The 26,464-nt window shown below is 42.1% G+C and overlaps 1 protein-coding gene across 1 annotated transcript in view; it reads left to right on the top strand.

Moving 5' to 3' along the window:
- Positions 1 to 26,464, top strand: part of dclk1a (doublecortin-like kinase 1a) — a 153,706-nt gene that overhangs the window by 67,963 nt on the left and 59,279 nt on the right. Inside the window, exons 3-4 of the mRNA XM_060908449.1 lie at positions 3,867 to 3,966; positions 19,182 to 19,280. Coding sequence (XP_060764432.1) covers positions 3,867 to 3,966; positions 19,182 to 19,280 — 199 coding nt within the window. The remainder of the gene's footprint in view (positions 1 to 3,866; positions 3,967 to 19,181; positions 19,281 to 26,464) is intronic.

Genomic DNA, 26,464 nt, shown 5'->3' with positions numbered 1-26,464 from the left:
GTAGTTGAAATCAGTGGTGTAGAGAGTGAAAAGGAAGGGAGAAAGGACAGTCCCTTGTGGAGCCCCGGTGTTGCTGATCACTCTGTCCGACACACAGCACTGCAAGCGCACGTACTGTGGTCTGCCAGTCAAATAATCCACAATCCAGGACACCAGTGGGGCATCCATCTGCATCGTTGTCAACTTCTCACCCAGCAAAGCCGGCCGGATGGTGTCAAAAGCACTGGAGAAATCAAAAAACATGATCCTCACAGTGCCGGCTGGCTTGTCCAGGTGGCCGTAGACTTTGTTGAGCAGGTAGATGATTGCGCCCTCTACTCCAAGACCGGGCTGGTAGGTGAACTGAAGGGGGTCAAGAAGTGGTTGGACCATAGGCCGGATCTGCTCCCAGATGAGTCTCTCAAGGGTCTTCATGATGTGTGATGTCAATGCCACGGGCCTGTAGTCTTTGAGGTCACTGGGACGTGGCTTCTTCGGTACAGGGACGAGGCATGACATCTTCCACAGCACGGGGACCCTCTGAAGACCCAGGCTCATGTTGAAGACATGCTGAAGTACTCCACTTAGCTAGAGGGCACAGGTCTTCAGGGCCCTGGGGCTAACACCATCCGGGCCTGCTGATTTTCCTGCATGGAGTCTCTTTAGCTGTCTTTTCACTTGCTCCTCACTGATGATCTGTGTGGAGGTGACGGGTGGGGGAGGGATGAAGGTGTTTCTTGGGGGTGTGTGCTCAGCCAGGGGGTCTGTTGAGGAGGTGCGAGCGAGGTCCTGAAATGGGGATGAGGTTGGGCAAGAAGAGGCGGGGGAGGGGAGAGAATGTGAAGTGTGTGGTTGTAGCCATCCCGCAGAAGAGTGGTGGTGGTGGTGGGTTGGGGTCACGCCATTGAATCTGTTGAAGTAGAGATTCAGCTCCTTCGCCCTTTCTACATTGCCATCCACTCCTTCACTGTTGGTTGGCTTGTAACCAGTGATGGTCTTCATTCCACTCCACACCTCTTTCATGTTGTTCTGTTGGAGTTTCCACTCCAACTTCCTCCTGTACTTTTCCTTGGCCTCCCTGATCGTTGCTCTCAGTTCACACTGTACTCCTCGCACCTCCTCCTTGTTGCTGGCTCTGAAAGCCCTCTTCGTCTCATTTAAGAGGGCTTTGATGTCCTTCGTTACCCACGGCTTGTTGTCGAGGTAACAGCTGACAGTCCTAGTTGGGACAATGGTGTCCACACAGAAGTTGATGTATCCCATGATGCACTCTGTGAGCCCATCAATGTCGTCTCCATGGGGCTCACACAGTGTCTGCCAGTCTGTCACCTCGAAGCATCCCTGCAGTGTCTCGTTGGCCTCATCTGTCCATCTCCTCACTATCTTTGATGTGGTGGGCAGTCTCTTCACCAGAGGCACATAGCAGGGGAAGAGGTAAATCAGGTTGTGGTCTGACCTGCCCAGTGGGGGGAGGGGGGAAGAGCTGTAAGCCTCTTTAACATTAGCATACAGCAGGTCTATTGTTCTTCCCTCTCTGGTAGGATGGTTCACAAATTGGGTGAAAGTGGAAAGTGTTTTGTCCAACACTTGAATCAATGTTATTTACACACTGCCGAATGGATGTGAAAGTTTTATACCAAACTTTTATTACTTAAAAGTAGAACGAAGATAGTTGAAAATTTTGCAAAAGTTGAAAAGTTAACAGTATCAATAGATACAGAGGAGCAACAAATTAAAAGACAACCAGCCATCTTAAACTGTGGAGAGCATTTTGCTGGCAATGTTGACCAAACTTCTTCTGAATGATCACTGATCGTTTCTATCCTGTGTCAGTTTAGCATCGATAATGACGTAGGACTACAGCAACCATCAGCCACTGCAGTCCACATGTTCATATCCTGAACCAAGTCACATGATCATGAGCACATGAACCACGTTTATGCACAATGAGGACTAGTATTGAAGTCACGTTTTTTTAGCACTCAGCCTCCAACCCATCCGTGACATCCTGATGGGAATGCTCCTCTCCAGGATGACAGTGTCCCCATCCACAGAGCAGTTTGATAAGTACAGTATCTTGCAAAAGTATTCATCCCCCTTGGTGTTTGTCCTGTTTTGTCGCATTACAAGCAGGAATTAAAATGGATTTTGGGGGGGTTAGCACCATTTGATTTACACAACATGCCTACCACTTTAAAGGTGCAAACTGTTTCTTTACTGTGACACGAACAATAATTAAGACGGGGGGAAAAAAACCCCAGAAATCTGGAGTGTGTATAGGTATTCGCCTCCCAAAGTCAATACTTTGTAGTACCACCTTTTGCTGCAATTACAGCTGCAAGTCTCTTGGGGTACGTTTCTATTAGCTTAACACATCTAGCCACTGGGATTTCTGCCCATTCCTCAAGGTAAAACTGCTCCAACTCCTTCAAGTTAGATGGATTGTGTTGGTGTGCAGCAATTTTCAAGTTATGCCACAGATTCTCAACTGGATCATCAGGCCTACATATCTGCTCATACTGGGGGGGAATAAAAAAACAACCAGAATAACTGTTCTATTGGAAATTTGAGGGCAGTTGTTACATTATACACATTATGAATGGTCGTAGTTTTTATTTCTATTCTTTCAATGAAGACTGACAAGAGAGAAGATCTTAAAAAAAAACTATTTTTCTGGATTTTTATCATCTTTAACTTTCTATCCCTGGATCATTAGAGTATAAAGTAGTTTCGGTTACTTATGTCCTCCCTGAAGGTCTGTCATATCCACTATTAACACAACCACAAAGTATTCCCACTGACAAATAGTAGTCCCATCTCTGAAAGGAACAATGTTATAGATTTAGAGCTAAATGTATACAAATGAAGGTTTAGAATACAGTACTGTGCAAAAGTCTTAGGCCCATGTAAAGAGGGTGACTAAAACTTTTGCACAGTACTGTATGTATGTATGTGTCGATGTTCATTTTTAAAGCCAAGCAACCTTCTGCAAGTGGATCAACCTAGTCACAGCCTGCAATTTAGCTTCACAGCAGATGTTCTGTTTATTCACAATGTTTAATTATGTGCTCTTACAGTTTCATATGTTGCTAATGATGGTTTAAAATTACACCCAGTTTACACAGTCCATCTGTTCAGCTTTGTGCTGTCCAATTCATCCTCACACCGCTCCTGTAGATAAAGTAGATATGATGAAGTAGATAAGCAGTGTGGGCGGCACGGTGGTGTAGTGGTTAGCACTGTCGCCTCACAGCAAGAAGGTTCTGGGTTCGAGCCCAGTGGCCAACAGGGACCTTTCTGTGTGGAGTTTGCATGTTCTCCCCGTGTCTGCGTAGGTTTTCTCCGGGTGCTCCGGTTTCCCCCACAGTCCAAAGACATGCAGGTTAGGTTAATCGGTGGCTCTAAGTTGACCGTAGGTGTGAATGTGAGTGTGAATGGTTGTTTGTCTCTGTGTCAGCCCTGCAATAACCTGGCGACTTGTCCAGGGTGTACCCTGCCTCTCGCCCATAGTCAGCTGGGATAGGCTCCAGCTTGCCTGCGACCCTGTAGAACAGGATAAACGGCTACAGATAATGGGTGGATGGATAGGTAAGCAGTGTGAAGATGCATTCTGTAGTTCTGTACAGTAATTTGTTGTACAATGTACAACAATTGATTGTATTGTCTTGAAACCCCTGTATTACCTATACACATTGTACCACAATGCTGAAGGCACACAGTTTGACTCCACTGTGTAAGTGGAGTCAAATGGGATGACAGTTACCGTAGACTGATTTGACTTGTCTGGTGACATGGTCTGTGGAAAGTTTCACTGCTGTTTACAGTGTTCTGTGAGGAGTTGTTTTGTGTGTGTTTGTGATAAATCACAAGCTTGTCTGTCACCACAGGTCACATGCCTTCAGGACTTCTTTGGAGATGAAGACATCTTCGTTGCATGTGGGCCTGAGAAGTTCCGCTACCGCGATGACTTCCTACTGGATGAGAGCGGTAAGGAACATTTATGTAATTGTTTTTGATGGTTTTTCCCTGATTGAGGATGTTCTTTGTTAAAACAGTAAATCAGAGCTCTTCTCAAGTCATTCTCTTTGGCTTCATTTCAAAAAGCTTCAAGCACACTTGCATAAAGAGCATGTGTGGGTTAAAGCTTCCATCTCCCCCGTGTCAGATCTCTTTGTCCTCTTTTATCTTTTCCTCTTCTTCTGTATCTGCCCTCTCCTGCACCCACACCATCCCTTTCAGAAACATAATGAAAGCCTGTTTCTAATTAGTTCCTTACCCTAAGTTGTGTAGGTCCATTAACCAGCCCTCATCCCAAGTGTGTTCTCCCTCATTATATTCCCCATCAACTCTTTTTTTTTTTACTGCTACTCTCCTCTCTCATTTCTCCTACCTCTCCATCTTCTCATTTCTTCTCCTCTCCCTTCTTCCTGCTTTCTCCCATCTTCAACTTTCCTCTCGCCAAATCTCAAAGTGTCTTCTTCTTTTCTCCTTGTATTTTCTATACAGTCTTGTACAATTCCAATTCCTGTTCATTATATACAATACGATTCCACCTCAAAGAAGGGTCAGATTATTTCTTTAATTTAAAATTTGGCTAAAGAAGTTAATAAATTAAACTCCTCTCTCCCAACATTTTAGACTTTTCTAGAATATATATTTCTAGAATATATACCTTACCTTATCTGCTTTCCTTTTACTGAAGTATTTGCAGAAAAGCAGGTTTTCTTTCTGATGCGTGGCACGACTCTGTTCAATTATGAAAGTGGACCTTTAGTAAGTGCCAGATGCTCTATCACGGCGAGTCTGATAGGGGCAGAAAAATCAATCAAGTGGAATTTAATTAATAAAGCATTAGCATAGGGCTCTGATGAGGAACATCATACAACATATGAGACACGCTGAAGGCAAGACTGATGAAGCCAAAATGGCACCCTGTAAAGATGAACATTTCCCTAAAGATCCTGGGTCCAAGATCTTATTGCATTTTGCACACTGGACTGTGTTTGAATTATGGAATTATTTTATTAGAGTAATCATCCGTTAAAGCACTTGAGGATTTGGAAGCATATCGAAGTTGATGAATGTCAGTGTGACATACTTTAAACACAGGTTTTGGATATGAATCACCTCCTGAACAACATGAGGTAAGTTAAAGCAGCAGTGCTGGTCAGTGAAGAGTTAAATCAGAAGTCTGCAGTTACATCTGGGAGATGTGGAATGACTCAATGCTATCCTAATTGACTGTGACATTTGCTGTCTTACACAGTGTCAGAAACTTAATGCATGCTCGTCTGAATTAATCACTTTTTGCCAAATGATTGCTGCAAATGCCAAGTGGGGAAAAAAAACAAATTAGCTGCAATAAACAAAGCTAAAATTGATGTAAAGTGGGATGATATTTGAATAAATTATGAACATAGACATAGTGAGAGTGCTATTATCAAATAGAAATTGTATATATTGTACTGTATGCAGAGCTGCTGTTTGGAAATCAAATACAAAGAAAAAGAATGGACATGTACAGATCATATATAAATCTGGCTGTAGACATTTTTAAAAAGAATTCAACACCATTAATATTGTTAACAACAATACTAATAACATTAACAACTCAGATACCTTGGACTGGGTTATGTTATATATATACACCGATCAGCTATATATATGTTATTATATATGTACCGATGAGCTCCAGTAACTCTTTGGTGGGATTGAACCATATGGACTAGCCTTCGTGCCCCATGTGAATAAGTGAGCCTTCAACACCCATGACTCTGTTGCCAGTTCACCGGTTGTCCTTCTTTGGACCACTTTTGGTAGGTACTAACCACTGCATACCGGGAATACCCCACAAGATGTGCCATTTTGGAGATGCTTAGACCCAGTCATCTAGCCATCACAATTTGGCCCTTGTCAAAGTCACTCAGATCCTTATGCTTGCCCATTTTTCCTGCTTCCAACACATCAACTTCAAAAACTGACTGTTCTGTTGTTGCCTAATGTATCCCACCACTTGGCAGGTGCCATTCCAATGAGATAATCAATATTATTCTGTCAGTCCGGCGTGCTTTAGCATGCGCACCTGAAGAACTCTCTGGTGTATTCTGGAGTGCACATGCGTTGAGCGACCTCCGCCGGGTCCTAACAAGGGCCGAAGCAATGTGCCAACAGAGCTCGAGCCCACTTCCAGTCCTGAGTCCGAGTCAAGTCCAGAGTCTGAGCTCGCTTCCTGCCCAGAACCCAAGTCATCTCCAGAGCTTGAGTCCAGTCCAGAGCCCAAGTCAAGTCCAGAGCTCGAGTCCACCCCAGAGCTCGAGCCCGCTTCCAGTCCTGAATCCGAGCCAAGTCCAGGGTCTGAGCGTGCTTCCTGCTCAGAGCTCAAGTCATTTCCAGAGTTCATATCCAATCCAGAGATCAAATCATCTCCACAGCTCGAGCCAAAGTCCAGTTCAGAGCTTGAGCCCAAGTTCAGCCCAGAGCCAGAGTCATCTCCAGAGCTTGCGTCCAGTCCACAGCCCAAGTTTAGTCTACAGCTCGAGCCCAAGTTCAGCCCAGAGCCAGAGTCATCTCCAGAGATTGAGTCCAGTCCACAGCCCAAGTCTAGTCCAGAGCTCGAGCCCGAGTCCAGTCCAGAGCCAGAGTCATCGCCAGAGCCCAAGCCCAGTTCAAGTCAGGAGTACAAGTCTTAGCCTGAGCCCAAGCCCCCATCGGAGCCAAGAAAGATGGATTTTCGCTCCCAGAGGGAGCTCTTGGGGGGGGGGGTCTGGCGCGCGCACCTGAAAAACACTCTGGCGCATTCCGGACTGCGCACGTGTCGAGCGACGTCTCACACGTGTGCCATTAACGATGCGCACCTGCACATGATTGAGGAGCAATATGTGCACCTATATAAGGACTGCTTAGACGCACGCCTGGTGCGAAGTATTGAATTCATTGAAACACATTACTGAGCCTTAATTCTGTGATTGGTTTCCTGGTTATCTGAATTCTATTCCTGTTCCTAGTTTACATTTTTCTCTTTGCCTGTGACATCCTGTTTGTGCCTCGCCTGACCTTTTGCATGTCTTCACGTTTATGAGTTTGCCTGTCGATTTGGGACTGTTTGCCTGTGTGTTTGCGCTATTTTATGTTTCTGCACTTACATCTGCGTCATACCTCACACCTGACATATTCCCTTCACCTGTCAGTGGTAATAATGTTATGGCTGATCGGTGTGTGTGTGTGTGTGTGTGTGTGTGTGTGTGTGTGTAAGATTTTATGAAGTTTGGTCTAAAACTATTCAAAGGTAAGGTGGAATTGGGATTTATTTTATCTATTTCAAAATAAAGTATTTTATGTGAGTCGGTGTACACCCACTCACATAAAATACTTTGTTTTGAAATAGATAAAATAAATCCCAATTCCACCTTATCTTTGAATAGTTTTAGACCAAATTTCATAACATCTTTAGTGCTTTTAGGAACAGCATTTTCTTTCATAATTTGTAATTCTTCCTCACTTACGGTGAAAGCGATTGGCCACCAATTTGCGGAGTCGCCCAAGATGATTATTGAATTTCTCGACCAATCAGTGCACACGATTTTCTATAATTGCCTGCATATTTACTAAATATAAATATTACAGCATGATTTATACATATGTATATAATAATAATAATAATAATAATAATAATAATAATAATAATAATAAGTTGTTCAACTTGTATAGTGCCTTCCTCATACCCAAGGTCGCTTTACAATTACAAAAAAAAAAAAGGGGGAGAGGGGTTAGGATGTAATTCGAGTGGTGTAGCTGCCCACAATCCCACCAAAATGCACTTGGATGTATGTCCCACACTGACTGCATAGCCACCGCAACGCCACCAGGCAACATCACTTGGAGCACCGCACCATGGATCCAGAAAGTGAGCACAAAAGCACCGCCGCATAGAGCGCTGGACAACCCCGATGTTAATAGAAAAGAAAACCCATTTTTAAAATACAGTTATGAAGATAGATTATGATATAAACTAACGATTCACGTGAATAATTGAAAATAAGGAGCTCACACAACTAAGATATCCATCTCCAAAAGTCAGTTTCAATGCAGAAAGGATGATTTCATGGAGGCCGCCATTGAAAATATTTTAACTAATCAGAAAAATCCCGCTGATCGTTTCCGGCAGTGCTCTGACATCATTTGGGCGCAAGACACGGAAGCTCCACATAGTGAGTAAGACTTGGAGCTGCCCCTGGCTGGAGATTATTAACCCCGCCGACAGTAGTCGGAGGGGTTATTATTTTCACCTGCGTCAGTCTGTGTGTGTGTGTGTGTGTATCTGTCTGTCTGTCTGTCTGTCTGTCTGTCTGTCTGTGTGTCTGCAAGATATCTCAAGAACCAATGGATCGATTTGGACCAAATTTTGTACATGTGTTGCCAATCACCCAGGAAGGAAACCATTAAATTTTGGAGGTCAAAGGTCAAGGTCATGGCAGAACTTCGAAATTTTCGCCCAATGTATTTTAATAGGGAAAAGGCGGGGTTTGCACTCGTTAGAGTGTCCCTGTCTAGTTTCATTAAAAGTTTATATGAAAAAAAAATTGAGTTTCCATTTCTCTAACAAAAAAGTAGAGGGGGAAAGATAATACTGATGTCACTGATAAACAGTGAGGGAATAGTGAACAGCTGATCGACAGTGGTGCTTGAAAGTTTGTGAACCGTTTGGAATTTTCTATATTTCTGCATAAATATGACCTAAAACATCATCAGATTTTCACACAAGTCCTAAAAGTAGATAAAGAGAACCCAGTTAAACAAATGAGACAAAAATATGAGACTTGGTCATTTATTTATTGAGGAAAATGATCCAATATTACATATCTGTGAGTGGCAAAAGTATGTGAACCTCTAGGATTAGCAGTTAATTTGAAGGTGAAATTAGAGTCAGGTGTTTTCAATCAATGGGATGACAATCAGGTGTGAGTGGGCACCCTGTTTTATTTAAAGAACAGGGATCTATCAAAGTCTGATCTTCACAACACATGTTTGTGGAAGTGTATCATGGCACAAACAAAGGAGATTTCTGAGGACCTCAGAAAAAGCATTGTTGATGCTCACCAGGCTGGAAAAGGTTACAAAACCATCTCTAAAGAGTTTGGACTCCACCAGTCTACAGTCAGACAGATTGTGTACAAATGGAGGAAATTCAAGACCATTGTTACCCTCCCCAGGAGTGGTCGACCAACAAAGATCACTCCAAGAACAAGGCATGTAATAGTCGGTGAGGTCACAAAGGACCCCAGGGTAACTTCTAAGCAACTGAAGGCCTCTCTCACATTGGCTAATGTTAATGTTCATGAGTCCACCATCAGGAGAACACTGAACAACAATGGTGTGCATGGCAAGGTTGCAAGGAGAAAGCCACTGCTCTCCAAAAAGAACATTGCTGCTCGTCTGCAGTTTGCTAAAGATCACGTGGACAAGCCAGAAGGCTATTGGAAAAATGTTTTGTGGATAGATGAGACCAAAATAGAACTTTTTGGTTTAAATAAGAAGTGTTATGTTTGGAGAAAGGAAAACACTGCATTCCAGCATAAGAACCTTATCCCATCTGTGAAACATGGTGGTGGTAGTATCATGGTTTGGGCCTGTTTTGCTGCATCTGGGCCAGGTCGGCTTTCCCTCATTGATGGAACAATGAATTCTGAATTATACCAGCGAATTCTAAAGGAAAATGTCAGGACATCTGTCCATGAACTGAATCTCAAGAGAAGGTGGGTCATGCAGCAAGACAACGACCCTAAGCACACAAGTCGTTCTACCAAAGAATGGTTAAAGAAGAATAAAGTAAATGTTTTGGAATGGCCAAGTCAAAGTCCTGACCTTAATCCAACCAAAATGTTGTGGAAGGACCTGAAGCGAGCAGTTCATGTGAGGAAACCCACCAACATCCCAGAGTTGAAGCTGTTCTGTACGGAGGAATGGGACAAAATTCATCCAAGCCGGTGTGCAGGACTAATCAACAGTTACCAGAAATGTTTAGTTGCAGTTATTGCTGCACAAGGGGGTCACACCAGATACTGAAAGCAAAGGTTCACATACTTTTGCCACTCACAGATATGTAATATTGGATCATTTTCCTCAATAAATAAATGACCAAGTCTAATATTTTTGTCTCATTTGTTTAACTGGGTTCTCTTTATCTACTTTTAGGACTTGTGGGAAAATCTGATGATGTTTTAGGTCATATTTATGCAGAAATATAGAAAATTCCAAAGGGTTCACAAACTTTCAAGCACCACTGTACTCCTGTGTCATTGAATGGGGAAGGTTACTTTTCATATTTATATCCCCGGTTCAAGTAGTGCTGCCATGACAGCCTCATTCTGTGGACTGTAATCTTGCTAGACTACCCACGAACAGATCTGCATATAATCTGACTTACAACCCTGATTCCAAAAAAGTTGGGACAAAGTACAAATTGTAAATAAAAATGGAATGCAATGATGTGGAAGTTTCAAAATTCCATACTTTATTCAGAATAGAACATAGATGACATATCAAATGTTTAAACTGAGAAAATGTATCATTTAAAGAGAAAAATTAGGTGATTTTAAATTTCATGACAACAACACATCTCAAAAAAGTTGGGACAAGGCCATGTTTACCACTGTGAGACATCCCCTTTTCTCTTTACAACAGTCTGTAAACGTCTGGGGACTGAGGAGACAAGTTGCTCAAGTTTAGGGATAGGAATGTTAACCCATTCTTGTCTAATGTAGGATTCTAGTTGCTCAACTGTCTTAGATCTGTTTTGTCATATCTTCCGTTTTATGATGCGCCAAATGTTTTCTATGGGTGAAAGATCTGGACTGCAGGCTGGCCAGTTCAGTACCCGGACCCTTCTTCTACGTGGCCATGATGCTGTAATTGATGCAGTCTGTGGTTTGGCATTGTCATGTTGGAAAATGCAAGGTCTTCCCTGAAAGAGACGTCGTCTGGATGGGAGCATATGTTGCTCTAGAACCTGGATATACCTTTCAGCATTGATGGTGTCTTTCCAGATGTGTAAGCTGCCCATGCCACACACACTAATGCAACCCCATACCATCAGAGATGCAGGCTTCTGAACTGAGCGCTGATAACAACTTGGGTCGTCCTTCTCCTCTTTAGTCTGAATGACACGGCGTCCCTGATTTCCATAAAGAACTTCAAATTTTGATTCATCTGACCACAGAACAGTTTTCCACTTTGCCACAGTCCATTTTAAATGAGCCTTGGCCCAGAGAAGATGTCTGCGCTTCTGGATCATGTTTAGATACGGCTTCTTCTTTGACCTATAGAGTTTTAGCTGGCAACGGCGGATGGCACGGTGAATTGTGTTCACAGATAATGTTCTCTGGAAATATTCCTGAGCCCATTTTGTGATTTCCAATATAGAAGCATGCCTGTATGTGATGCAGTGCCGTCTAAGGGCCCGAAGATCATGGGCACCCAGTATGGTTTTCCGGGCTTGACCCTTACGCACAGAGATTCTTCCAGATTCTCTGAATCCTTTGATGATGTTATGCACTGTAGATGATATGTTCAAACTCTTTGCAATTTTACACTGTCGAACTCCTTTCTGATATTGCTCCACTATTTGTCGGCGCAGAATTAGGGGGATTGGTGATCCTCTTCCCATCTTTACTTCTGAGAGCTGCTGCCACTCCAAGATACTCTTTTTATACCCAGTCATGTTAATGACCTATTGCCAGTTGACCTAATGAGTTGCAATTTGGTCCTCCAGCTGTTCCTTTTTTGTACCTTTAACTTTTCCAGCCTCTTATTGCCCCTGTCCCAACTTTTTTGAGATGTGTTGCTGTCATAAAATTTCAAATGAGCCAATATTTGGCATGAAATTTCAAAATGTCTCACTTTCGACATTTGATATGTTGTCTATGTTCTATTGTGAATACAATATCAGTTTTTGAGATTTGTAAATTATTGCATTCCGTTTTTATTTACAATTTGTACTTTGTCCCAACTTTTTTGGAATCGGGGTTGTACTTGAATCTGTTGAAGAGGCAAGTGCACGAGTTTTTCCATGTTCCTGGGAGCATAAGCACTCGTTAGCACGCTTAGCATGCTCTGGACGTTGCCGCGGAGGTTGGACTGCCTACTATGGTAATTACGGTAGGCTAGCCTGGGGACGTCTTGATGAGAATGTTTTTCATGAATGAGTCGAGAGCATGCTAGCGAGTGGTATAATGCATAGTTTCAGCCTCGTTTTACAGGTAAAGAGTTCAGGATTGTCTATAAGTCAGGGTTGAAGCTCATTATACACTATTTCAGATGTATAGTGAAAAAATCGACATTGTCACCTTAGTAGACCTTTCACTTTGCCCCTTCAGTACTGAAGTATACACTCAGCCTTGCGCCCAAATGACGTCACGCATCGCCATTCCAACAGGCAACATGGCAGCCTCCTGGTGGCATTAGAGCTGCGATACAAAAACGCATAACTTTCTTATAAATGGTCAAACATGCCTGAAACTTTTCTTACAGGATCTCAATATTACAAGCTACCAACCCATGCATGTATTTACTTTGCATTTTCTATTCCTTTAAAGAGAGCAATGAGCTCACTGCAATCCATAGTGAGCAGCATAGGCATCACCCATGACGGACCAAGGCCTGAAGGAAACCAACACCCAAAACTGGGTCTGGAGCTACGCCACAACCAGCGGACAAAACATTCAAACAAAGAACAAACATCAAACCATACAACCACAAAAAGAAAAACAAAAGGGGGCGGGGAAGAAAAATAAAAGCGCTCCGGTGAGAAGCGACAGCCAAAACACGCACAGGCATACTCTCAACCGGAAATGGAAACAGAAAATGCCATGCATGTGTATATATAGCATTATATGCAGAATATGAACACACACACACACCACACACACACAGTCATCTCCAGAATAATTGGCACCCTTGGTAATGATATGTAAGAAATGTTCTGAAAATAAATAAATATTTATTTATTCATTCTTTCATCTTCAGTGAGTAATTTATAGGACAGTCCAGAGCCTATCACAGGAACACTAAACATGAAGCAGGAATACACCCTGGATAGGACTTGAGTCCATCACAGGACACCATGCACATGCACATTCACACGCTCATTCATACCTGGGGCAATTTAGAATAGCCAAGACACTTACATGTTTTTGGGAGGTGGAAGGAGGAAACATGTTAACACGGGGAAGAATTATGTAATGTAAGGATTGAACTGGGGAAACAATGTTACCGGCTGCACCAGCATAGACTTAGACTTAGACAAAACTTTATTTATCCTCGAAGGGCAATTAGAAGGGCGAAGAGCGGTACATTAAAAGAGCAAGAAAATAAAATCACAAAAAGAATAAAAATTACAAAAATGGGTGGGCAAAAACAAAACAAAAAAAACAGCGTTTTATTTACAATATACAATGGGAGGCCTGTTGCCAGTAACAAAGTAAAAAAAAAAGGCAGCAGATAAAATATGGCAAATAAATAAAATGACGTGTGGATAAAATTAAAATTAAAATGACAATATGATAAGAGTGACATTGTAGTTAAAGTGACAAGGTGATATTGTAATATTGCACATCAGGACATGTGATATTGCACTAGAGTATTGTACAGAAGACTTAAGTTATTGTAACTGTCTTAGACTTCTTAGAGTTCAGGAGGAGAATAACACTTGGAACAAAGGTTGCTCTCCTCCTCTGGGTCTTACAGGCCGGACAGCGGAACCTGCGACCAGATGGCAGCTGCTCAAATGCCAGGAACAAAGCATGAGTCGAGTCCTTAAGAATTTGACGAGCCAGGCCGCTAGCCTGCTGCTCGTACGCAGTATTCAGGTGGCGAGCAGGAAGTCCAATAATTTTAGAACACACCTTGACAATATTATGCAGGCGGTTCCTATCCTGTACAGTAATGGAGTAATACCAACAGCATATAGAAAAAGCTAAAACACTTTCAATGAATGTATAATAGAATGTCAACAAGATGTTCTGACTGACAGAAAAAGAGTTCAGTTTCCTTAGTAGGTACATCCTCTGGTGGCACTTCCTCAGGATCCCTTCTGTGTTGGAAGAGAACCTCAGTTGGCAGTCCAGAATGGTTCCCAGGTATTTATATTCCTCAATTGTCTCAACCGGAAAACCGTGGACCATAGTGGTGACAGCCGCCGCCAATTCCCTTTGGCTGCTGGAGAAGGTCACCACCATCTCCTTAGTTTTACTAACATTCAACTCCAGGCAGGAAGAGTCACACCACTCTACGAACTGCTGAAGAGCGGGTCCATGATGGAGGGAAGGGCCGGACAGGAGGGACAGGAGAACTGTGTCATCAGCAAACTTAACCAGGTGACAGTTGGGGTATGTTGATCTGCACTCATCAGTGTACAGAATGAAGAGCAGCGGAGAAAGCACACAGCCTTGTGGGGAGCCAGTGGAGGTGGTGAGGAGATCAGACAGGTTATTGTTAATCCGCTGGGTTCGGTTGGTTAGAAAGTCCAGGATCCAGAGGATGAGCTGGCTGCTCATGTTGAAGTTCCGGTGGAATCTCTCTGCCAGAATATGCGGTTGCAGGGTATTAAAGGCCAAGGAGAAATCTGCAAACAGGAGTCTGGCGGAGGTATTGGGAAGCTCCAGGTGTCTGTGGATAGTGTCAATGATGAAGGCTTTGGCATCGTTGACACCTTTATGGCTTTGATATGCAAATTGGAGCGGATCAAGTTGTGAATTGGTCAGAGTGAGAATGTATTGCCTGACAAGCCTCTCCATAGCCTTCATCACCTGGGAGGTGAGGGCCACTGGGCGCAGATCGTTCAGGGCCATGGGGGGGGCTTCTCTTGGGAATGGGGACAATTGTTGAGTGTTTCCAATATTTGGGGACAGTTACAGTGTCGATGGAGGTCTGAAACAGTTTCTGGAAAACACTCCCTAACTGGTCCTCACAGTATCTAAGGACCCGGCCACTGACGTTATCGGCTCCAGGTGCACTGTTAACCTTAGACCTCTTAAGGGCCCTCACTACGTCAGTGATGGGGAAAGAGATGCAAAGGTCATCAGGTATGAGGTTGGATCTGATGTCTTCTAACTGGGTGGAGTTGTTGATCTCAAATCTGGAGAAGAAGGAAGTAAGGTCATTGGGGAGATCTGCTGGTGAACTGCCAGGGATGTTAACAGAGTTGTTACCGATAGGAAGGTTAACAGCCGCCATTCTCTTCAGGCCCTGCCAAGCTGAGCGGAGGTTTCCATGAGAAAACTTTCCTTCCACTTTGTAGTTCAGCTTGGCAATCTTAATAGCCCTCTTGACCTCTTTATTAACCTCCTTTTTCTCCATCTCTGACCCAGAGAAGAAGATCCGTTTCTTCTTATTGATGATGGTTTTTAGCTCCTTGGTAACCCAGGGTTTATTGTTAGGGAAGATGGTAACAGTCTTGGAGGGTATAATGTTTTCCTCACAGAAGTTGATGTATGATGAGACGACATCCACCTGTTCGTTTATGTCATCAGGAGAGGAAAGGAGGTTAGTCCAGTTAGTAGACTCAAAGCAACCCTGGAGGATTGCTATACTCTCGTTAGTCCACTGCTTGATAGTCCTGGTAACCTTCTTAATTTTCCTGATGACTGGGATGTAGGCAGGAGTGAGCAGGATGGTGAGGTGATCAGCAGAGCCGAAGGGAAGAAGAGTGACAGCTCTGTAGGCATCTGGGACAGAACCATAGCATCTATCAAGTGTCTTTCCTGGACGAGTGGAGCAATGGATGTATTGTTCAAAGCCTTTCAAAGATTTTCCAGGATTGCAGTGATTAAAATCTCCAAGAATTAATTTGGGGGAATCAGGGGATAAATGTTCAAATTTGTCCAGGGAGCTTTTGATGAGGTCAGTTGCTGAAGTGGAGTTAGCTTTGGGGTGTATGTAAACCAGGACGAAGAAGACTTGAGGGAACTCTCTGGGAAGGTAAAAGGGACGAAGAGACAGAGCCAGGAGCTCAATGTCTGGAGTGCTCAGCTTCTCTCTGACATGGACAGTGGAGCACCACCGGGGGTTGATATAGAAACACACACCACCACCATGTTGTTTACCGGTGACATCACTGTCACGGTCGAGCCTGATGGGGGTGCCAAATCCATTGATGTACAGCGCTTTGTTGTCATCGCCATGGTTGAGCCAAGTTTCAGTAAACACCAGAATAGAAGCATTCCTGTACTCATGCAGATGGTTCACATTAGTCTGAAGTTCGTCCGTTTTATTCCTTAGTGAGCGGACATTGGGGAGGATGACTGCCAGCAGTGTCAGCTGTTTACCTGTTGCTCGCCGAAGTCGCGCTCTGATACCTCCCTTCTTTTTTCCCCGTATGGTCGTCTTGTGAAGTCTCTGTTTGGAGTTGGACTGATCCGCCTCGGATGTTCGTTTCTGAATCTCCTCAGGAAGAGTATCGGGGGAGAACGGAACTGGACTGAGGTTGAGACGCAGCAACAGCTCCCGCGAGTATGTAATCCTGTTTGTCTCCGAGGGTGAAGCAGCGATCGAATAAACCAACATGTGTAAAACTGCCAGCGTGTAAATAGTTCCGGAAAAATACATTCCAACAGTGTAATAAAACAAACAAACCAAAAACACAAACAAAACAAAACACAATAGAAAAAATAAAAATAGGAAAACCACTCAGCACGGTGGTGTAGTGGTTAGCGCTGTCGCCTCACAGCAAGAAGGTCTGGGTTCGAGCCCCGTGGCTGGCGAGGGCCTTTCTGTATGGAGTTTGCATGTTCTCCACGTGGGTTTCCTCTGGGTGCTCCGGTTTCCCCCAAAGACATGCAGGTTAGGCTAACTGGTGACTCTAAAGTGAGTGTGAATGGTTGTCTGTGTCTACAGTGGTGCTTGAAAGTTTGTGAACCCTATAGAATTTTCTATATTTCTGCATAAATATGACCTAAAACATCATCAGATTTTCACACAAGTCCTAAAAGTAGATAAAGAGAACCCAGTTAAACAAATGAGACAAAAATATTATACTTGGTCATCTATTTATTGAGGAAAATGATCCAGTATTACATATCTGTGAGTGCCAAAAGTATGTGAACTTCTAGGATTAGCAGTTAATTTGAAGGTGAAATTTGAAAACACCTGACTCTATCAATGGGATGACAATCAGGTGTGAGTGGGCACCCTGTTTTACTTAAAGAACAGGGATCTATCAAAGTCTGATCTTCACAACACATGTTTGTGGAAGTGCATCATGGCACGAACAAAGGAGATTTCTGAGGACCTCAGAAAAAGCGTTGTTGATGCTCATCAGGCTGGAAAAGGTTACAAAACCATCTCTAAAGAGTTTGGACTCCACCAATCCACAGTCAGACAGATTGTGTACAAATGGAGGAAATTCAAGACCATTATTACCCTCCCCAGGAGTGGTTGACCAACAAAGATCACTCCAAGAGCAAGGCGTGTAATAGTCGGCGAGGTCACAAAGGACCCCAGGGTTACTTCTAAGCAACTGAAGGCTTCTCGCACATTGGCTAATGTTAATGTTCATGAGTCCACCATCAGGAGAACACTGAACAACAATGGTGTGCATGGCAGGGTTGCAAGGAGAAAGCCACTGCTCTCCAAAAAGAACATTGCTGCTCATCTGCAGTTTGCTAAAGATCACGTGGACAAGCCAGAAGGCTATTGGAAAAATGTTTTGTGGACAGATGAGACCAAAATAGAACTTTTTGGTTTAAATGAGAAGCGTTATGTTTGGAGAAAGGAAAACACTGCATTCCAGCATAAGAACCTTATCCCATCTGTGAAACATGGTGGTGGTAGTATCATGGTTTGGGCCTGTTTTGCTGCATCTGGGCCAGGACAGCTTGCCATCATTGATGGAACAATGAATTCTGAATTATACCAGTGAATTCTCAAGAAAAATGTCAGGACATCTGTCCAGGAACTGAATCTCAAGAGAAGGTGGGTCATGCAGCAAGACAATTACCCTAAGCACACAAGTCATTCTACCAAAGAATGGTTAAAGAAGAATAAAGTTAATGTTTTGGAATGGCCAAGTCAAAGTCCTGACCTTAATCCAATCGAAATGTTGTGGAAGGACCTGAAGCGAGCAGTTCATGTGAGGAAACCCGCCAACATCCAAGAGATGAAGCTGCTGTGTATGGAGGAATGGGCTAAAATCCCTCCAAGACGGTGTGCAGGACTGATCAACAGTTACCACAAACGTTCAGTTGCAGTTATTGCTGCACAAGGGGGTCACACCAGATACTGAAAGCAAAGGTTCACATACTTTTGCCACTCACAGATATGTAATATTGGATCATTTTCATTCAATAAATAAATGACCAAGTATAATATTTTTGTCTCATTTGTTTAACTGGGCTCTCTTTATCTACTTTTAGGACTTGTGTGAAAATCTGATGATGTTTTAGGTCATATTTATTCAGATATATAGAAAATTCTAAAGGGTTCACAAACTTTCAAGCACCACTGTATGTGTCAGCCCTGCGATGACCTGGCGACTTGTCCAGGGTGTACCCCGCCTTTCGCCCGTAGTCAGCTGGGATAGGCTCCAGCTTGCCTGTGACCCTGTAGAACAGGATAAAGCGGCTAGAGATAATGAGATGAGATGAGATGAGATGAGATGAGATGAGATGAGATGAGATGAGGAAAACCGCTCAGCGCTCCGACCGGTTGACCGCAAGAGCAGTGACCCGGAACCGGAAGAGCATACTCTCCTAAGGGTCACTACAAATCAGTGCAAGATTATTCTGATTTTTATCCTATGATGAACATTTCAATCCTGTTTTGAGTGGTCTCTTCTACAGAACACAAGAGCTCACTGAACGTTGGTGAGGATGAGGATGAAAATTATGTAGATAATGTGTTCTGGCCTTCAGATTCACTTGATCTCAGTGTAGTTAAGTAGCTGTGGGATTTTGGACTGAATGTTAGACGGCACTCTCCACCACCATCATCAGTACATCAACTGAGGGAATATCATTTGAAAGAATGAGTTTTATTCCTTCAGTACAGTTCTAGAGACTTGTACAATGCATATTGGAGTTGCTCTGGTCACTCGCTGTGTCCAAATACCTTACTAACACGTTAGCTTTTCTTTTGTAACTCATCTGTGTATAAAAACAGCATAATAATTGTGTACTTTTTTGCTGTTTGTTTTGTCTCTTCTTGGGGAACAGAATGCAGGCTGATGAAATTATCCTCCTATGGAAAGAGTCTTCTAAGTCGAGCATCTCCCAGGAATATGACACCCGCCAGACGCAGCAAGTCACCCTCAGGTAACATGTGGCTATCTATGTATACATTTATTGTATATATGCAACTGTTCCTGTGTAGTTTCTTTATTTGTATCAAGTTGAGGTGTTTTGCATCAGTTCTGCTGTGAGGAGTTTGAAGTTTCATCTGTGCTGGCATTGTAAGAGTAGAATGAATTACGTTTTTTAGAAACAAGTAGACTTTTGGCTCTGTCTGGTCAGTTTTCACCTTCATGTAACGTCTTCAATAAACACCCAAGCAACCTCATGCTAATTTTAGAAGCTAGGTTTCAGTTCTTGCCTACGAGAGCAGAAGAAAGCTTATGTATTCCAGGCACGAATATGCCATCTGAGAGTTTATCAGCACTGCGGGAGGCATGGTGCCTTTTCATCATCCTTGCTCATTCTCTGCATCTCATCATACATGGATATAAAAAGTCTACACACCTTGTTAAAATTGCAGGCTTTTGGGATGTAAAAAATGAAACCAATATAAATCACGTCAGGTTTATTTTCCACCTGAAAAAGATTACAATAACCTGGTTGCACAAGTTAGCACACTATTTTATAATGGGGCACGTGACTGTGCTCAGAACAATCCAATCGCGTAAAAACTCATGTCCAAAAATGATCACACCTGTTATTAATGAAGTGATCAAAGTCCCTTCCCACGCCATGTGGCGCATAGGGCAGCGCCAATCTCCGTTTCCCTCGGCCTCTTGACTATTACATACTGTGGCATGCAAAAGTTTGGGCACCCTTGCTGAAAATGTCTGTTACTGTGAATAGTTAAGTGAGCAGAAGGTTAACTGATCACCAAAAGGCATAAAGGTAAAGATGACACATTTCTTTAATATTTTCTGCAAGAGTACATTTTTATTTCCATCATTTACAGGCGTAAAATACCAAAAAATGAAAAGGACCTGAAGCAAAAGTTTGGGCACCTGACATGGTCAGTACTTAGTAACACCCCCCTTTGGCAAGTATCACAGCTTATAACACTTTTTTTGTAGCCAGCTAATAATCTTTCAGTTCTTACCTTGGGGATTTTCGCGCATTCGTCCTTGCAAAAGGCTTCCAGTTCTACAAGTTTCTTGGGCTGTCTTGCATGCATTGCTCTTTTGAGATCTAGCCACAGATTTTCAATGATGTTTAGGTCAGGGGACTGTGAGGGCCAGGGAAAAACCTTCAGCTTGTGCCTCTTGAGGTATTCCATTGTAGATTTTGAGGTGTGTTTTGGATCATCGTCTTAATGTAGGACCCATCCTCTTTTTAACTTCAAATTTTTTACAGATGGCATGATGTTTGCTTCCAGAGTTTGCTGGTATTTATTCGAATCCATGCTTCCCTTGACCAATGAAATGTGCCCTGTGCCACTGGCTGCAACACAACCCCAAAGCATGATCGATCCACACCCATGCTTAAGAGTTGGAGAGGTGTTCTTTTCCTGGAATTTGGCACCCTTTATTCTCCAAACATACCTTTGCACATTGTGGCCAAAAAGTTCTATTTTGATTTCATCAGTCCACAGGACTTGTTTCCAAAATGCATCAGGCTTATTTCGATGTTCATTTGCAAACTTCAGACGCTGAATTTTGTGGCTAGGACGCAGGAAAGGTTTTCTTCTGATGACTCTTCCATGAAGGTCATATTTGTTCAGGTGTCACTGCATAGTAGAACAGTGCACCACCACCGCAGTGTCTGCTAAATCTTTCTGAAGGTCTTTTGCAGTCAAACAGGGTTTTTATTTGCCTTTCTAGCAATCCAATGAGCAGTTCTTTCAGAAAGTTTTCTTCATCTTCCAGACCTCACCTTGATCTCCACTGTTTCTGTTCACTGCCATTTCTTAATAACATTATGATCTGAGGAAACAGCTATCTGAAAACACTTTGCTATGTTCTTGTACCGTAGACTTCTCCTGCTTTGTGAGCATCAATTATTTTATTTTTCAGAATGTTAGGGAGTTGCTTAGAGGAGCCCATGGCTGTTGATTTTAGGGACAAATTTGAGGAGATAGAGAATTTTACCAGCTTTGAAATCTGTATCATCTGACCTTTCCTAACAAAGAATTTGAACCCAAAGCTCAATAAGCTAATTAAGGTCTGGAAGCTTGGTAAAAGTTACCTGAGAACTCAAATATATTGGGGTGCCCAAACTTTCGCATGGTGTTCCTTTTCTTTTTTCCACTCTCCAATTGTACAAAACAAAAATAACACAAATCTTGCATAAAATGCTGAAATGTCTCGTCTTTACCTTTTATGCCTTTTGGTGATCAGTTAATCTTCTGCTCACTTAACTATTCACAGTAACAGACATTTTCAGCAAGGGTGCCCAAACTTTTGCATGCCACTGTAGCTAGGGTTACAGTGGGGGGCTAGTCCTCTGGTAACCGCAAGAGTTTGACTCCCCACTTGCATCTGTATTGCAGCATACCTTGCCAGACATTTTTATAATGGTCTTTGGTATGACCCAACCGTGAGTAGAACTCGCGATCAAGAGGCGGACACATTAACCACTAGGCCAACTCACAGTATTAATGAAGTGATAAAGAATAATTATTTCTGTAGGATTTCCTTGACATTTTCTTGGTTTCATCTGACTGCTGAAGCCATGGTCCTCAAAGAGCTTACAAAAGCATGTAGGGGATCTCATTGTTGAAAGCTGCTGATCAGGAAAGGAGTATAAATGGATTTCCAAAACATTACACGTACCATTAAACACCATAAAGGCTGTCATCAAGAAGTGGACAAAAAGGGGCATCCCAGTGACATTACCAAGAACAGGATGTCCCTCTAAAACTGATGAAAGGACAAGAAGAAAACTTATCAGGGAGGCTACCAAGAGACTTACAGCTGCATTAAAGGAGCTGTGGGAATATTTGACAAGTACCAGTGGTCACTGCCTGCATGTGACAGGGATATCTCTTGTATTCTTCACATGTCTGGGCTATGGAGCCTGGTGGCTAGACTGAAGCCCTTTCTCATTAAACAAACAAAACACACATCCAAGCCATGCTTGCCACATCTGTCATGGTCTGAGACCAAGGTAGAACTTTTTAGGCATAATTCAAAAATATATGGTTTTTTTGGGAGATTATTATTGTAACCAGTTGATTTTGGAGCTGATTTGGTTTTGGAATTGATCTGAACTGGGTTGAGGTCACAGGAAAGTCAAAATATCTGAAACAGTTTTTCTTCAATAGGTTTTTTTTTTCCTTGTTTGAAATATATTTTAAAGGGCATATTCTGGACCAATTTATTTTTTTTTATATGAAAGTATGTCCCTTTGCACACTCATCCAGAAGGGTAATTTTGCACAAGGCCATCTGACTACAGCAGAAAAAAATAAAATAACAAAACGCGTCTGGAAAAATCCCAAGGGAGTCTGGAGCCAAATTCGTGACGTTACCTGCGGAAGCGCCAGCAGGCTGCGAGAGCTTTGCACAGTTTCAGTGCACAGCCTGTGTAGACCAAGCGCTCCCATTTCTCTCTCATTGTCCGGTCTTTTGGAAAACGATGAGTACTAATCCCATCAAGATTGGTGTTGCTACACCCTCCTACGATACATCTGTTAACCATTTTAATAATTACGTGATAACGTTGAAGATATTTGCAGAAAACCACCAGGTCGTTTTCTCATAAACAAACCAACGCTGACGTAGGATTCAGAGGGAGGCGTCCCGCACGCGACGTCACGAAAATCAATGTTTGCCGGGAAATCCAAATGCAAAGTTTTTTCAGAGGTGGACCAATTCGCCTCAAATGGCTTGATTTCAACTGAATTTTTCTGGTATTGCGCAAGGTAAAAAAATTGCACAAAATGCAAAATATTACAGATATTTGACCAAACTTTAATATAAAATAGGAGAATTACATTGATCTTGCTCCTGAATTTACCTGTGATATGCACTTTAAGGGTATTTCTGGCATACAAATTAGTAGCAAGGATTAGACTTCTTGGTGGCAGAGGCATTCCGGTCAGCGACATTAACATCAAGCTGTACTAATGCTTTACTTGAACTTTGTTGCTTGATATTTAACAATTATTCACTGAAGGTGAAGTGAATATCGGTGAATAATAACCAAGACGAAGTTGAGCGGTTCTTGACATAATATGGATTACTACAGTTGTGGAATAGGGCTATTTACTGTATTTTTATTATTCACTGATATTCACTGACCCTGAAGCAGACAATTGTTTTAATATAAATATACAGGTGATTTTTTTTTAAATCGTATTAAAAAAAAAAATTTAATTCAAACTTCCAAAGCAGCATGCAAATGTCATACAGTAAAGGCGCACAGACTTGTCACTTATCTATGCTGAGTCACATAAAATACTTTGTTTTGAAATCGATAAAATTAATCACAATTCCACCTTACCTTTGAATAGTTTTAGACCAAATTTCGTAGCCTCTTTAGTGCTTTTAGGAACAGCTTTTTCTTTCACAATTTGTAATTCTTCCTCACTTACGGTGACAAGGCGATGGGCCGCCATTTTGCCGAGTCGCTTGAGGTGATTATCGAGAAATAGTCTGAATTTCTCGATCAATCAGCACGCGCGATTTTCTATAATCACCTGTGTATTTATACTAAATGACATTAAAGGTGGAAAAAGATCTGACATAATTCTTCTTGGTTTCATTTTTTATATTAGTAACAGCTACAAGTTTAACGTGTGTGTGTGTGTGTGTGTGTGTGTGTGTGTGTACTTATATTCACTCTATGATTCCATCTTAAATGAAGGGTAATCTCTCACTAATGAAAGATTTCTATAATTTCAGTATCAACTAAAGAAATGACTGAATTAAATTAGTTTACTGCAGACTAATATGAATTATTCTCAATGATGCTCTTTCTCTCAAACCATATGGTCAACCATTAAAGTATAGATTTCAACAACATCTACCGTATGTAGGGTTTGCCTTTTCTCATAAGATTGATAAATGTTTGCTGTGCTTGGAATATTTATCCTCTGTTGCCCCTTTGTGTACTCACTCACTCACTCACTCACTCACTCACTCACTCACTCACCCCCACGTGTTTCCCATACCCCCCGCCTTGCATGTTTCTTAACCCTGTTGCATTTTATTTACAGTACCAGGCAAAGTTTGGACACACCTTTGAATTCAGTGTTTTTTCTTTATTTTTGATTAATTAAAAGACTCTTCATGTCTTAAAGTAATGATGGACGTCATTTCTCTTTACTTAGTTGAGCGGTTCTTGACATAATATGGATTACTACAGTTGTGGAATAGGGCTATTTACTGTATTTTTATTATTTACTATTTGATCTCAAACACATTAAGAAGGAAAGAAATTGCACTAATTATCTTTTGACGAAACTGGTAATTGAAAAGTATTCCAGGCGACTGCTTCATGAAGCTGGTTAAGATAATGCCAATAGTGTACAAAGCGTCATCAAAATGGCTGCTTTGAAGAATCTAAAATATGAAACATATTTTGTTTTTGTTTTTTTAACACTTTTTTTTGTTTACCACATAATTCCATACATGGTCCATTTGTTATTTCATAGATTTGATGTCTTCAATATTGTTCTACAATGTAGAAATTCGTCACAATACAGATAAAACCTATGGATGAGTAGGGGTGTATAAACTTTTGACTGATACCATAAGTCCTGTCAGAACTATGTATGTCATATACGTATCTTCCACCATGGGTCCAGGAAAAATGTTATTTCATCTCCCTGTGTGCTGCACACTGTGATGACAATAAATACACTCACCGGCCACTTTAATAGGAACTTGTTCTTGATTCTAAGAGTCCTGTTCTTGGCTGCAGGACTGAAACCCAGTGTGGCCTGCTGGTATGCTGAGATGCTTTTCTGCTCACCACGGTTGTAAAGAATTGCTATGAGTTACTATATCTTTCCTGGTAGCTCGAACCAATCTGGCCATTTTCCTCTGACCTCTCTCATCAACAAGACATTTGTTTCCACCCACAGAACTGTCGCTCACCGAATGTTTTTTTGTTTTTCACACCATTCTGTGTAAACTCTAGAGACTGTTGTGTGTGAAAACCCCAGGAGATCAGCAGTTTCTGAAATACTCAAACCAGTCCATCTGGCTCAAACCAACACCCATGCCAGAGTGAAAGTCACACTTTGAGATCACAATTTTTCCCATTCTGATGTTTGAAGACGTGAACATTAACTGAAGCTCTTGATTTGTATCTGCATTATTTTATGCACTGTGCTGCTGTCAAGGGATCGGCTGATTAGAGAACTGCATCAAACAGCAGGTTGATAGGTGTTTCTGATAAAGTGGCTGGTGAGTGTATCTACTTGACATGATAAACAGAATGCTTTGGGCATTTCTTCATCAGCTGAAGGTAATGCTCTTCTTCTTCAAGAATATAGATGCACACAAATGCTGCAGTTCAAAAAGATCCAGTGACCGCTTTCATATATTTGGAGAGAAGCTAATCCTCAACTTTATCCTCATATTGCAACCACTCAATAACAGACTGCAGCAGTTACAACATGCAAAATTCACATGTAAAAATGTTCACCCTATAGCTGGGAAATTCAGTGTTCAAATCCCACAGATACACTGTAAAAAAAGAATAGTCGAGAATACTTGAAATTTCAAGGCAACAGTCTGCATTAAGAATTTTATGTTTTGCCAACGATGTGCCCATGATAATCCAAACTATGATAACACTGTTATCTTTATTAAGAATTCTTAATTAAGTCAATTTTCAATTCCTCATTCTGCCAACATAGATTTCTCTTTTTGCTGAACAGTGGCATTCACAGTAGTACAAAAAGGCAATTGAGGTTCTCACAATTTTTTTTTTTTTTTGGGGGGGGGCTTTTTTTACCTTTATTTGGATAGGACAGTGTAGAGACAGGAAATGAGCGGGAGACGGATCGGGAAATGACCTCAGGTCGGAATCGAACCCGGGTCCCCAGACTTATGGTATGGCACCTTATCCACCTGAGCCACGACAACATGATCTTCAACTGGAGAGAGAACCACATTGCCCAGCCCTTGCATTTGGGAGAGGAAACCCCGTGTCTTGGTCATTCAGAGCATGTGCTGAATAAACACCTGTGGCAATTATGTATTTTCAATTCAGATTATTCACTATTGCATATTTACACATCATTGAGGTGCACCCTATCAGTTTGATGTGGATTTTTCTGTTCGTTAATAATTATTCATATTTTCTTGTCCATTCAAT

The sequence above is a fragment of the Neoarius graeffei genome, chromosome 25 (assembly GCF_027579695.1).
Source record: "Neoarius graeffei isolate fNeoGra1 chromosome 25, fNeoGra1.pri, whole genome shotgun sequence".
In the NCBI taxonomy this organism is placed as follows: Eukaryota; Metazoa; Chordata; class Actinopteri; order Siluriformes; family Ariidae; genus Neoarius; species Neoarius graeffei.
The sequence above is the reverse complement of the archived record's forward strand: the minus strand, read 5'-3'. Positions and strand labels throughout refer to the sequence as shown.